Below are 14,776 nucleotides of genomic sequence, written 5' to 3' on the forward strand. Positions count from 1 at the left end.
ATTTTCGGTGTTACATAACGTCAGGTAAGCTCATGAGTCTGTATTAACAGACGAGGTCGAGAAGATCCAGCGAAGCGCAGCACTTTTCGTCATACGACTGTTAGTAAGCGCGAGAGCGTTATGGAGACGCCCGAAAAAATCCAGTAGCAAACGCTACAAGGGGGGCGTTGAGCACCAAGGACAGGCTTACTGTTGAAATTCCGAGAGCTCACTTTCAAAGATGAGTTCGTCAAAATATTAATTTCTCGCATATACGTCTCGCGAAACGCCTACCACGAGAACATCAGAGAAACTAGTACTTGTATGGAGCCTTACCAACAGTCGTTCTTTCAAAGTGCAATTCGGGGGAGGGGGCGGGAAGATAGAGGTACCAGAATTACCTTTCTCCACAACACCGTCAGATGGCCTACGGAGTATAGGTGATCATATCTCAGATTTTCTCGGCGTGAGCCGCGTGGTAGCCGCGAGGCCTTGGGGCGTCGTGCCACGGTTCGCGCGGCTCCTCCCGTCAGAGGTTCGAGTCCTCCCTCGGGCACGGGTATGTGTGTTGTCCTTAGCGTAAGTTAGTTTACGTTAGATTAAGTAGTGTGTAAGCTTAGGGACCGATGACTCAACAGTTTGGTCCCATAAGATCTTACCACAAATTTCCAAATTTCTCGGCGTGACTGGTTAATAGGGGGCTTCTGGTGTGGAGCCGAGTTCTTGTTTCCACTTTCTGTACAATATTTCGACGACCTAACCAGGCGTCTTTTTCGGGTGCTTCGAATTTTGCTGTTAAGTGTACTTGCTGTCTGGACTCCGACCAACAGTGAGCTATTGTTGGGCTCACGCCGCTGTTTATAGCCGAGGTTGAGGGACAGCATAATTAAGGAGATTATCGAAATGAAGATGTAAGAAAATCTAATAAACAGGGATGGATGTTTCAATTAAACTAACGCTAAGTATCCGGTACTCAATTCATTAAAATCTCGCCGACTATCAGATCCATCAGAGTTGTAAAATGCTGACGGAGTTTGCGTTTCACGGAGTATCAGTGGAGGCTCTGTAAAACAAAAGAGCTTCAAAGGAAGCAGTGGACTTCTTGGCTCTAAATAACGACGTGACACCAACAGCAGCTCACAGTCTAGTTGGTCTCAAGACAGCGAGTACACATAATACACTAATAGCCATTAAAATTACTACACCGCGAGATGACGTGCTACGGACGCGAAATTTAACCGACAAGAAGAAGATGCTGTGATATGCAAATGATTAGCTTTTCAGAGCATTCACGCAAGGTTGGCGCCGGTGGCGACACCTACAACGTGCTGACATGAGGAAAGTTTGCCACCGGTTTCTCATACACGAACAGCAGTTGACCGGCGTTGCCTGGTGAAACGTTGTTGTGATGCCTCATATATGGAGGAGAAATTCGTATCATCACGTTTCCGACTTTGATAAAGGTCGGATTGTAGCATATCGCGATTGCAGTTTATCGTATCGCGACATTGCTGCTCGCGTTGGTCGAGATCCAGTCACTGTTAGCAGAATATGGAATCGGTGGGTTCAGGAGAGTAATATGGAACGCCGTGCTGGATCCCAGCGGCCTCCTATCACTAGCAGTCGAGATGACAGGCATCTTATCCGCTTGGCTGTAACGGTTGGCGCAGCCACGTCACGATCCCTGAGTCAACAGATGCGGACGTTTGCAATACAACAACCATCTGCACGAACAGTTCGACGACGTTTGCAGCAGCATGGACTATCAGCTCGGAGACCATGGCTGCGGTTACCCTTGACGCTGCATCACAGACGGGAGCGCCTGCGATGGTGTACTCGACGACGAACCTGGCTGCACGAATGGCAAAACGTCATTTTTTCGGATGAATCCGGGTTCTGTTTACAGCATCATGATGGTCGCATCCGTGTTTGGCGACATCGCAGTGAACGCACATTGGAAGCGTGTATTCGTCATCGCCATAGTGGCGTATCACCCGACGTGATAGTATGGGGTGCCATTGGTTACACGTCTCGGTCACCTCTTGTTCGCATTGATGGCACTTTGTACTGTGGGCGTTACATTTCAGATGTGTTACGACCCGTGGCTCTCCCCTTCATTCGATCCCTGCGAAACCCTACATTTCAGCAGGATAATGTACGACCGCATGTTGCAGGTCCTGTATGGGCCTTTCTGGATACAGAAAATGTTCGACTGCTGCCCTGGCCAGCACATTCTCCAGATCTCTCACCAAATGAAAATATCTGGTCAATGGTGGCCGAGCAACTGGCTCGTCACAATACGCCAGTCACTACTCTTGATGAACTGTGGTATCGTGTTGAAGCTGCATGGGCAGCTGTACCTGCACACGCCATCCAAGCTCTGTTTGACAATGCCCAGGCGTATCAAGGCCGTTATTACGGCCAGAGGTGGTTGTTCTGGATACTGATTTCTCAGGATCTATGTACTCAAATTGCGTGAAAATGTAATCACATGTCAGTTCTAGTACAATATATTTATCCAATGAATACCCGTTTATCATCTGCATTTCTTCTTGGTGTAGCAATTTTAATGGCCAGTAGTGTAGCTTACCTCGTAGCATCTGAAGAAGATGGCTGGGTTGGTCGAAATACCATGCAGAACATGGAAACAACAACTCGGCTTCACACCCGGAAGCTCACTATTAACAAATGATCGCGTAAATGTAGACTTTATGTTTACACGCACAGTCACGTAGAATCAATCGTTACACCTGAAAAAGTAATTTCCCAGTAAATAGCAGAGAAAGTGGCAGAAAATGTGTTAAATGTCACATCACCTGGACTATCAAACCTGATCATGTTGTTCTTATATTTCTCCTCTTGCGGTCGACATTCAGCCACCGTTGCTGAAGTTTCCTCAGGACTTTTGGTCACTTATCGACTCGTCTTAACTCCGATAAAATGACGATGTGGGCTGGCTGCAGTAGCCAAACATTTCACACTGGCTTTGCAGGGGGACACATACATTTTGAGCAAACGTGGCGAACGTTCTCTTCACTCGCATCGCGGTATCGCGACTCTTATAGATGTGTCTGTAGCGACTGAAGATCTGATAATCATTTGGAAGTAGTAGAGCGTTACTGTGATCAAAGCATCTGCGGCTATTGGCATTAAAGATTGATAAATGATCCCAGACCAGACAGAGTCACTCACCTGCTGATCTCCTTTCCTTTGAAGACGTAGACTGCCAAATTCTTCTCCTACTAGTAAGGTCGTGTAGATTTTATAGCATTAATAAAAGAGAGCAGGTGACGGGTTCAGTCAGTGAGAGCCCTTTCAAGAAGTTACTATCACAACACGTTATATTAAATTCCTGATATTCCGCAAAATTATATTTATTTGGCCACGAACCGACATCACACTCCTCAGGCCGCCAACCGAATGTCGTAAACACAGATAAACATGATATGCGACTTACACAGATATTATTTGTACAGAAAGATACTGAAATGGGAGTGTTGACAAAGTGTAACATTACATTTTTGTCCCACAGAAATAATTACGTAAACAAAAAAAGGGTGTGCAAACGAAGTTTTTATGTGGAGGTGCATTTAACAACAGATGAGATATAAAATGAATTTAAAGTTTGAATCTAGTATTTGTAACGAAGACTTAATTTAACAAAGGGGAAAATGGACACTGAGTCATCGTTTAATACTAGGCTGGCATTCTGTGTCATCTGTTCGATGATTTCCAGTAGAGTCATCTTCCTGCTTTTAACAGAATGTAAAATTTCACATTCTACATTGTATGAACGATTTTCTGCTAAAAGATACTCAGCAAAATTTGAATCTTTCTTACTTAGTTTCCAGCTTCTCTAATGTTCACGTAGCCGAATCGCCTTAGCTCTGCCTGGCTGACCAATACACAGTTTTTTACGCTGCTTAGATGTGATAATTTCATGTACATAGCTCCATACCACGGGTTTCAATTTGTGTTCCTATTGGACAGAAATCTGATATGCCATTGGTGTTAAAAAATGAAGATCTATAGTTCTTTATAAGAGCCTGCTGTGGACTGACAGTTGGATATGAGAAACTTATTTTTCAGTCGTTTCATGAGTTGGATCACGCACCCCGCGCTATGCTGCACAACGCTATAGTTTCCATTCATGGCATTGTTTGGCTGGAATTACTATCTACATCTACATCTACATCTCCATCTATACTCCGCGAGCCACCTTACGGTGTGTGGCGGAGGGTACTTATTGTACCACTATCTGATCCCCCCTTCCCTGTTCCATTCACGAATTGTGCGTGGGAAGAACGACTGCTTGTAAGTCTCCGTATTTGCTCTAATTTCTCGGATCTTTTCGTTGTGATCATTACGCGAGATATATGTGGGCGGTAGTAATATGTTGCCCATCTCTTCCCGGAATGTGCTCTCTCGTAATTTCGATAATAAACCTCTCCGTATTGCGTAACGCCTTTCTTGAAGTGTCCGCCACTGGAGCTTGTTCAGCATCTCCGTAACGCTCTCGCGCTGACTAAATGTCCCCATGACGAATCGCGCTGCTTTTCGCTGGATCATGTCTATCTCTTCTATTAATCCAACCTGGTAAGGGTCCCATACTGATGAGCAATACTCAAGAATCGGACGAACAAGCGTTTTGTAAGCTACTTCTTTCGTCGATGAGTCACATTTTCTTAGAATTCTTCCTATGAATCTCAACCTGGCGCCTGCTTTTCCCACTATTTCTTTTATGTGATCATTCCACTTCAGATCGCTCCGGATAGTAACTCCTAAGTATTTTACGGTCGTTACCGCTTCCAATGATTTACCACCTATGGCATAATCGTACTGGAATGGATTTCTGCCCCTATGTATGCGCATTATATTACATTTATCTACGTTTAGGGAAAGCTGCCAGCTGTCGCACCATGCATTAATCCTCTGCAGGTCCTCCTGGAGTACGTACGAGTCTTCTGATGTTGCTACTTTCTTGTAGACAACCGTGTCATCTGCAAATAGCCTCACGGAGCTACCGATGTTGTCAACTAAGTCATTTATGTATATTGTAAACAATAAAGGTCCTATCACGCTTCCCTGCGGTACTCCCGAAATTACCTCCACATCTGCAGATTTTGAACCGTTAAGAATGACATGTTGTGTTCTTTCTTCTAGGAAATCCTCAATCCAATCACAAACCTGGTCCGATATTCCGTAAGCTCGTATTTTTTTCACTAAACGTAAGTGCGGAACCGTATCAAATGCCTTCCTAAAGTCCAGGAATACGGCATCAATCTGCTCGCCAGTGTCTACGGCACTGTGAATTTCTTGGGCAAATAGGGCGAGCTGAGTTTCACATGATCTCTGTTTGCGGAATCCATGTTGGTTATGATGAAGGAGATTTGTATTATCTAAGAACGTCATAATACGAGAACACAAAACATGTTCCATTATTCTACAACAGATTGACGTAAGCGAAATAGGCCTATAATTATTCGCATCTGATTTATGACCCTTCTTGAAAATGGGAACGACCTGCGCTTTCTTCCAGTCGCTAGGTACTTTACGTTCTTCCAGCGATCTACGATAAATTGCTGATAGAAAGGGGGCAAGTTCTTTAGCATAATCACTGTAGAATCTTAAGGGTATCTCGTCTGGTCCGGATGCTTTTCCGCTACTAAGTGATAGCAGTTGTTTTTCAATTCCGATATCGTTTATTTCAATATTTTCCATTTTGGCGTCCGTGCGACGGCTGAAGTCAGGGACCGTGTTACGATTTTCCGCAGTGAAACAGTTTCGGAACACTATCTCTCGGTAATCCAACATTATATTGACAGCTTTCATCATACTGCCAATAAACGAGAAACATAACATCTTCTGGGGCCTCTAGTTGGCTGATCACATGCGTGGACACGGCCTAACGGCTCAGAAGATTTTACATTCAATAATAACCAGGAAAGCCTCTAAACTTAGAGAAATTTACATCTTCCTTTATTTCATTTCCAGGAGGACCAGTCGATGCGGACGATCCAAGTGGCAAGGAATCGCAGGCATACAGCAGTGACTTTGCGGAACAGGCTTCTTTTCACGTGGAAATATGTTACTGGATGAAAAGCGTGTGACTGGTGAGCATCGTAGGTAGGAAGTGTACTAGAAAGGAGTGAACTAGTGGAATGATACGTGGATACTATCATTGTGATCGGTAAATCGGCACACATTTTGGCTGCGATCGCCATCGTTCACTAGCGGGCTTGTGAAGACCGTTGTGTAACTCGTATTGATGTTCCTGGCCGCCTAGTACCGTGGCAGTGACATCAGCGACTCTTGGTGGTGGACAGTGATGTATGACTTGTGCATGGCCAGGAAACGCCCACGCACTGAAGGACTGCGATGGGCACTGGTGACGTCGGCAACGTTGCTGGTCTGCTTCTGCGTGCACCGCACGTGGTACACAAGGTCGGTCTTCTGGGAAGACGACGTGGCGGCGGCGAGCGCGCCTTTCGTGTATCGCTTCTCCAGCAACAACCATCCTTTCCCTGGCGTCGCGCTGTCCGAGGTGAGCGTGAAGTGCTTACCACGTGGCGCCGCGACCGTGCTCGCTGGCGGCCGCCTGGGGAACCTCATCATGGAGTTCCTCTCTCTCTGGACGGCTGCGCGCCTCCACAACCTCACCGCCTTCGCCCCGCCGCAGCTGCGCGATCGCCTCCACGAGGTAGGACGCTTTGCGTTTGTTTTTCAGACAGATGGAGAGTAAATGGAGTGCATCCCACGGTCTAGAGGTATCGCCGTTCACTCTGTCCCGAAAATTCTGGAGTCCCGGATCTGACTCCAGCCACTGCAGCAGACCAACACTTGATCTCGTATTTTAAGGAGGGGAAAGTACACTTTAAAATATCAACCTCATGGATTCCCCCTATCCCCACCAAAGCCATCCACCCCCACCGCCCCGCCCAGCCTCCACAGGCCGTCCTTCTCCTTCAGGAGTCCCGCCGCCTCTACCGCTCTTTTCTACGCACTCGTGACTGGGATACACTTAACCGCCACCGGCAATTACAACGACACATCCGCAACCTGCTTACTGCGGAGAAACGCCGTGCCTGGCGCCAGACATGTACACAACTCAACACCACGCTCCCCATAAACTCTTCCAAGTATTGGTCTGTTTTCCACCGCCTTACTGGGAACCGCCCCACCCCCCAGTACCCTATCCTCCTTAATGGCCGTCCCTTTCCTGACAACCTCAGTAAGGCCAACCACTTTGCCTCTCACCTCTCCGATGTTTTTTCCATCCCAGATGATCCCCACTTTGATTATTCCCTCTTCCCTGACATCATGGACCGTACGAATACCTCTGTTCCTCCCCTTCCTCCTAGCTTCCAGTACTTGGACCACACACCACCATCTGAACTTAACACTCCCATCACTACACAGGATATCAGCCTCACACTCCGCACTAAACGCAACACTGCTCCCGACCACGACTGCGTTACCTACCGCCACCTCAAACACTGCCCTCCCTCCTTCCTTTCAATCCTTGCCACCCTCTACAATGTCATCCTTGGCACTGGCTTCTATCCCGACCTGTGGAAAACCTCCCGTATCCTGATGTTCTCCAAACCCAACAAGCCTCCATCTGATGCCTCTTCCTATCGTACTATCTGTGTCACATCGGTGTTCAGCAAGCTCTTGGAATCCATCCTTTCTCGGCGCGTCAATCACCACCTCCGCCAAAACCACCTCCTCCCAAACACCCAATGTGGCTTTCGACCTTCCTTCTCTGCTGATGACCAACTCCTCCGCCTCACTCATCTCCTCTCCCTCCAGTTTAACTCCTGTCGCTCCGCCATTTTTGTCTCCCTTGACCTCGAAAAGGCCTACGACCGTGTCTGGCATCCCGGTCTCCTGTTTAAACTCCAAACCTACGCCCTTCCTATCAACTACATCCGTCTGGTCGCCTCCTTCCTCTCCCACTGCCCCTCCTATGTTACCATCCATAATGCCAATTCCCACACCTTCTACCCCTCTGCAGGTTTGCCCCAGGGCTCTGTCCTCTCCCCTCTCCTCTACCTCCTGCACACGGCAGATATGCCCCAACCCCCCCCCCCCCCCCTTCAGTACACCTCTTGCAATATGCTGGTGACACCGCATTCCTCGCCCTCGCTCCTACCCTCCAACGGTCCCAACGCCTTCTCCAGAATCACCTTGACCTTTTTGCTGCATGGTGTAACCAGTGGCTCCTGAAACTCAACCCTTCCAAGACCCAGGCAATCATCGTAGGTCATACCACTCGCTCCTTCCAGCTCCTGAATTTCTCCCTTACTGTCTGTGCCTGTCCTGTCCACCTCACCCCCACCCTCACCTACCTTGGCCTCACCATTGACCGTCCCCTCAGCTGGATCCCTCATCTCCGCTCCATTCAATCCAAAGTCCACAACTGCCTCCGACTCCTCAAACTCCTCTCTGGCCGGACATTGGGGTTGCACCCCTCTACCATCCTCCACACCTACAAATCCTTAATCCGTCCCATCCTCTATTATGCCAGTCCTGCCTGGATATCTACCCCCCCCCCCCAAAATTCTATAAGTTCCTCCAGATCCTCAAGCGTCATGCACTCCACCTCGCCTTCCGTATACGCCTCCCGTCCCCCACGCGGATCCTCTATAATCTCATTCCTTTCCCCCCATCTGCTCCTATTCCTCGAACATATCCGCATCCTCTACACCTCCCGCCGTCTTGAACCCCCTCACCCCCTGGTTGCTCCTCTCCTCTCCCATCCCCGCCCCCTGCCATGTCTTCACCGTTGTGTCCCCCCTACCCTCCATCTCTACACCCTACATCTCCTTTCCCAAGGTGGCTTCCATCAACTCCCCCTCCCAGATGATGCCCTCTCTCCCTCCATTTATCCCTCCTATCAACTCTGATCCTCACTCCCCCTCCTTTCCTCTGTCTTTTCCCTGGGCTCCCTCTTCCCCCCTTCCATCCTGTTTTCTCCCCACTAAACCTCTCCCTACCTCCCTTCTCCCCCCCCCCCCCGAGTCCTTTTGTATTCCCCTCCTCTGCCTACCCCACTCCCTGTCGCATCTGCCCAGCGCCCCCCACCCCTCTTATGGGTCCTCATCCTCCATCAGCTCCTTTCCCCACTCCCCCCTTTTTTATTTTCCCATCATCTGTCCAGTTTACCCCCACCTGCTCTCGGCTATGGTATGTCACATTTGCTAACTTTTTAGTGCAGTGTTCCAGTGACCGTTCAGTGTTGTTCGTCTTTCTCGTGTTGTGAACAGAAACCATGCTGTCGCTGGGTGTGAATTTTATGTCTTTTGCGAACAGAAACCAGACTGTCGCTGTGTTTTTTTTAATTGTCTGTCTACTGTTTTACCTGTCTACTTTGTATGTATTTTCTTAGCGTCATCATCCCTCTGTTCTTTGTTTTAAGTTCCACGATTTCTTTTCGCCATGTTACTCTTTAAGTCTCCGATTCTATCGCTTGTTTTTATTATTTATTCTCTTCATCTTTCTAACAAAGTCTGTAGGCTGATGAGTGGCATACTAAGCTGCTGCCAGCCTGCCCCCTTCAGGGGGAATTGAAATTCAATAAAGGAAAAAAAAAAAGGATTCCCCCTCCCCCCCACCTTGGCTTTCGGCTCCTTTCCTTCTCCTCTCCACTGCCCCCCTACTACCCCTTCTCCTGGCTTCCCCCTACCATCTCCCCCCTCCCTTTTCTTCCCCCCTCCTCCCCTTTCTTCCCCCCTCCTCCCTTTTCTTGTCCCCTTCGGTGCGCTGATTTTTAACGTTTTCCTTGTGGTGTCCTTGTTGTTCCAGTGCTGGGTGCAGTGCTGCCTTCCATCAGCACCAACAGTGTCGCCAGCATCGTTCATTTGTGTTCCCACTGTGGTGTTTCTTTGTTATCGTGTCGACTCACAGTGTTCATTCTCAGTATGTGTGTGTGGCTCTTGTCTATGTTGTTTTTAAATCTACCATTTACACACATCCATTTTTGTTCTTGTTTATTCATCACTTTATACCATTCTATGTTATGTGTTCTTTTCTCATTTGACTATGTTTGTTTTCTGTAACTGTCTCCCCATTTTGGGGAGTGAAATTACAATAAAGAAAAAAAAGGATAGACCCTAAGCGAAAATTTGGGCCACAATTCCATTAGTACCAGTAAGTTCTGATCTTCTGAAAGAACGCACGTTAAACTTCCGCCCGCACGTCAGTTTGTCACTCGCTCCACCTCACTGGAGTCGCCTATTGCCAGAGCGTGAAATACTGTACAGTGGAGTAGTGACAGTTAGAGGTCTCCTATTCGCAATTAGCTGATAGCGATGGAAGAGAAAACAGATGATAGACAGGAAGGTAGACCCATCTGCTCAATGCGTTTTGAAATCCTCTTTGTGAATACATGTTATTCCATGCAAAAAATAGTAAGTAATATGAGCACACAGTATGTCAATCTAAAGGACATAATTCTACATTCAGTATCAATTTATCAGTACTTTCCTATTGATTGATATTCTGCAGCTACTGGGTGGCTTTAATTAAACTGACCATGTGCCAAGTGCTGCAATTCTGGCTGTATATGCCACAGGAAGCTAAAACAACGCAGGTGTGTTCATTAATCGATCTGCTCACAGAGTATGCTGAAAAAGTAATAGTTCCACTTACTGCCAACAGGTGAAAATATGGCACTATAAGCAATCAGAATGTGAAGTATTTCCAGTTTTAACTTTAGTATGCTGTTTGTTGCTTGGCAATATGTGTCGATTTCTTTTTTATTTATTATTATTTTGAGCTTTTCCTCATTACAGAGGCTTATCTCCAACATAATAATTTACCTGGAAATGACAATACAAACAATAAACGTTCTTAAACTATACTCTTAAAATATTTCTCCAGGTGTTTCGATCTTGCGTGTCCTCTTCCTCTGCGCCCATTCTCCTCATTGTGTGCTGTACATTTTGGAGCCAGGTGGTCACAGGTCGTCCTCTTCTTCTTCTCCCCTCTGGTTCCCACTCCAGTATCAATTTTGGCATTCTGGCTTCCTCCATTCGTCATACATGCCCGTACCACTGTAATTTCTTCCTATCCATTACGTCATATATTCTTTCTTTTATTTCCATTCTCCTTATTACTTCGGTGTTCCTTATCTTTTCTTTCCTGGAGATTCTTGCCGATCTTCTCCAAAAGTCCATCTCTAGAGCTTGTAATTTTTTAATGTGCTTCATGTTAATTGTCCAGGTCTCCGTTCCATACAGAACCACACTCTCTGCCGGCCGGAGTGGCCGAGCGGTTCTAGGCGCTTCAGTCTGGAACCGCGCGACCGGCACGGTCGCAGGTTCGAATCCTGCCTCGGGCATTGATGTGTGTGATGTCCTTAGGTTAGTTAGGTTTAAGTAGTTCTAAGTTCTAGGGGACTGATGACCTCAGATGTTAAGTCCCATAGTGCTCAGAGCCAGCCACACTCTCTAATATGGATTTGTATATTAATTTTTTAGTTCTGCTCATTACATTCCTGCTCCATAAGACTGAGTTAAGCATCCCAATGACCCTCCGTCCGCTACTAATTCTTTTATTGATTTCTGAGTCTGATTTTCCCTCGATTTCTAAAATGCATCCCAAATAACAGAAAGTGTTTATCTTTTTGATTTTCTTTCCTTCAATGTATAGCTCATCTGAAGCATTAGTCAAGTATTCTGTTTTTTGGTAATTAATCTTCAAACCCCAAGTTTTGTATGCTACTGCTAGTTGATGAAATGAAATGAGCGTTTGGCGTCATTGGCCGGGAGGCCCCTCGCGGGGCAGGTCCGGCCGCCATATCGCAGGTCTTATTACAGTCGGCGCCACATTGGGCGACCTGCACGCCGGATGGGGATGAAAGGATGATGAACACAACACAACACCCAGTCCCTGAGCGGAGAAAATCTCCGACCCAGCCGGGAATCGAACCCGGGCCCAGAGGACGGCAATCCGTCACGCTGACCACTCAGCTACTGGGGCGGACACTGCTAGTTGATTGCACATATAGTTAGCATCCTCCCCATCTTGTGCTACGACTACTTGATCATCAGCAAATAATAAATGATGTAGGTAAACTCCATCTCTTATTTCTAATCCCATACTATTACATTTACGAGACCATGTTCTAAGGCTAATATCTATATAGATTTTAAATAATGATGGTGACATGGGACAGCCCTGTAAAAGGCCTTTGCTTGTTCTAAATTTCTGTGAAAGTTTATTACCAACTTTCACTTGGCAAATGTTATCTTTATACATCTGCTGTATTATTTTAATCAAGGAAGGGTATGTTTGCCATATGTAGTGCTCTCCAAAGTAATTTTCTTGGAACAGTATCATACGCTTTTTCTAGATCTATGAAAATTAATCCTATACTTTTTGATTTTTCCCTATGTTTCTCCAAAATCTGTCGTAATGTGAAAATATGGTCTACACATGATCTCCCAGCCGTGAATCCACATTGTTCTTCTTGGGTTCTAAAATTTTTTCCAGTTTGTTTTTAATTACTTTCGCAAAAATTCTCATTAATGTGTTTGTAACACAAATTCCTCGATAGTTTGAACAAATTTTGCGATCCCCTTTCTTAAATATTGTATTAATGTAACCTAGCTTCATTTCGTTGGGTATTGAATCTCCATGTATCATTTTGTTGAAGAGCTGTGTTATCAGTTTCACAATTTTGTCACCACCATATTTCAGACACTCCAGATTGATATTGCCTGGTCCCGGTGATTTACCACTCTTTCCTGTTCTCAACGCCTGAAGTACTTCACTTTCTAAAATATGGATCTCATCATCTTCATGTCCTTTATCTTCCCCTGTTCCTTCTTCTAGATATTCTTCTCTGTCCTCATTTAATAATTTTTGGAAATACTCTTCCCATTCCTTTTGTGTTATCAGTTGGAGATTAGTTTTGCTTTTTGTATCCTGTCGAAGCCCTTTCAATACTGACCATGCTTCTTTTGCTCTCCCAAATCCTAATTTGCTATTCACCTTGGCACATGTTCTTTCCCATGCTTCATTTTTTGCCATCCTTATTTTTTTCCTCACTTCATTCTTCTTTTCCTTGTATATTGACCTTGTTTCTTCTGATTTATCATTCAACCACTGAAGGAACGCATTTCGTTTTTCTCTAATGAGGACCTCTAGTTCCTCTGACCACCACTCTGCTGCACGGTTGTGGCTGCTATCTTTTTTACCCAACACCTCTGTTGCTATGATTTTCACATTAGCTTTTATATAGTCATATAGTTCCTCTGTACTTCCTTCAAATGATTCAACCAGTTTCCTTTCCATCCTGGCCGCAAAGAGTGTTCTGATACTTTCGTCTTGTAGGCTGTCAATATTAAAAGGTAAATTTTCATCTTTCTCAGTCTGGTTCGTTTTATTTATGTATCACTCCTTGCATTCTTCCATGGCCAGAAAGACTTCATTTTAACTAGATAGTGGTCTGATCCACACTGGGCTCCTCTATAAGATCTGATGTCTACTGCCTTGAAACTACTTGTTTGCCTAATGATAATATAATCTATTATAGAACGAAGTTCTTTGGTCTTCTGTTGCCAAGTATATTTATGAATGGCCTTATGTTTGAAAAATGTGTTGGTAATTTTTAGATCAAATTGTTCACAAATTGCAATCAATCGTTCTCCATTGTCATTATATTCGTCCTCTCCATGTTTTCCTACTATTCTACAAGATTCTCTAATTCCTACCCTTCCATTCAGATCTCCCATGATAATCAGTTCCTTTCTTCTTGGGATTTTTTCAATAGTCTCCCTGAGGGTGTCCCAAAATGTATCTTTCTCCTTATCTTTTGTGTCGTTCGTGGGTGCATATACGCCAATAATCACAACTTCCCTAGCAAATAATGTCATTTCAACAGTTATTATACGTTGATTGATGAATGTCCAATTTGTGATTCTTTCTTTCCATGATTTTTTTATCATAATGGAGACTCCTGCTTTGGCTCTTACTGCTTTTGATACCCCACTCCAGATATGTACATAATTATCCAGTTCTTCTTCTCCTTGGCCTTTCCTCTTTGTTTCAGAGAGTACGACAACATCCATGTTGAACATGTAAAGTTCTGCGGTGAGTAAATTTATTTTAGTGGAAATACCTTGCACATTCCAGCATCCAAACATAATTTTCCGTTTCTCATTGCCAGTTCGTCGTCCAAAGTTCCAATTTTTCCGAGGCATATTATTAGGCTTTTTAGCATTTTTATGTTTTTATGTGAGTGAGGAGCTGGCCCACTGCACAACCCCCAACCTGGAGGACCAGGTAATTTTTACTCAAGGTTTTCTTCCTTTAGCCTTTGATAAGCCAATATCATACTACAAGGCAGCAGTTGCTAGTTTTGGTCCGCCCCGGGTATTTTATTTCCCCGGTACCCACCATATCTGGTGAGCATTCCCTTATCCGCCACCTGGGGAGGCGCCCGATGGGAGACCAGCAAACTCCACACGGGCGATTTCTTTTTTGAAGTGACTATTTGTGTAAAGAGTTAAGAAGGTGAAGCTTTCCGTACGAAGTGCAATGGCTGTTGACACTGCTGGTAAAATTGTTTTATCACAACGCCAGCAGTAGCAGCACTGCCTTGCGGGAACATCGCTGACAGGAACAACTGCGAAGAGGCTCCATTCAGTAAATGGGCTAATGAATTTGACCAAGGAAGTTGAAGAAATGGGTGAGTTAGATGATGCAGTAGGTAGAGGGAGGCGGCCCATTCCCATGGCAGCTGTTGATGAAGTTGTTATAGCTATAGCCGACCCTGCAGCACACGCCT

The 14,776-nt window shown here is 45.6% G+C and overlaps 1 protein-coding gene across 1 annotated transcript in view; it reads left to right on the forward strand.

The window, feature by feature from the left end:
• The window catches only part of LOC124622570 (galactoside alpha-(1,2)-fucosyltransferase 2-like), a 105,192-nt gene that overhangs the window by 8,880 nt on the left and 81,536 nt on the right, over positions 1–14,776 (forward strand). The window contains exon 2 of the mRNA XM_047148318.1: positions 5,974–6,679. Within this exon, the coding sequence (XP_047004274.1) occupies positions 6,308–6,679 (372 nt within the window). The 5' untranslated portion in view covers positions 5,974–6,307. The remainder of the gene's footprint in view (positions 1–5,973; positions 6,680–14,776) is intronic.

Source organism: Schistocerca americana, chromosome 7 (genome assembly GCF_021461395.2).
Source record: "Schistocerca americana isolate TAMUIC-IGC-003095 chromosome 7, iqSchAmer2.1, whole genome shotgun sequence".
Taxonomy (NCBI): Eukaryota; Metazoa; Arthropoda; class Insecta; order Orthoptera; family Acrididae; genus Schistocerca; species Schistocerca americana.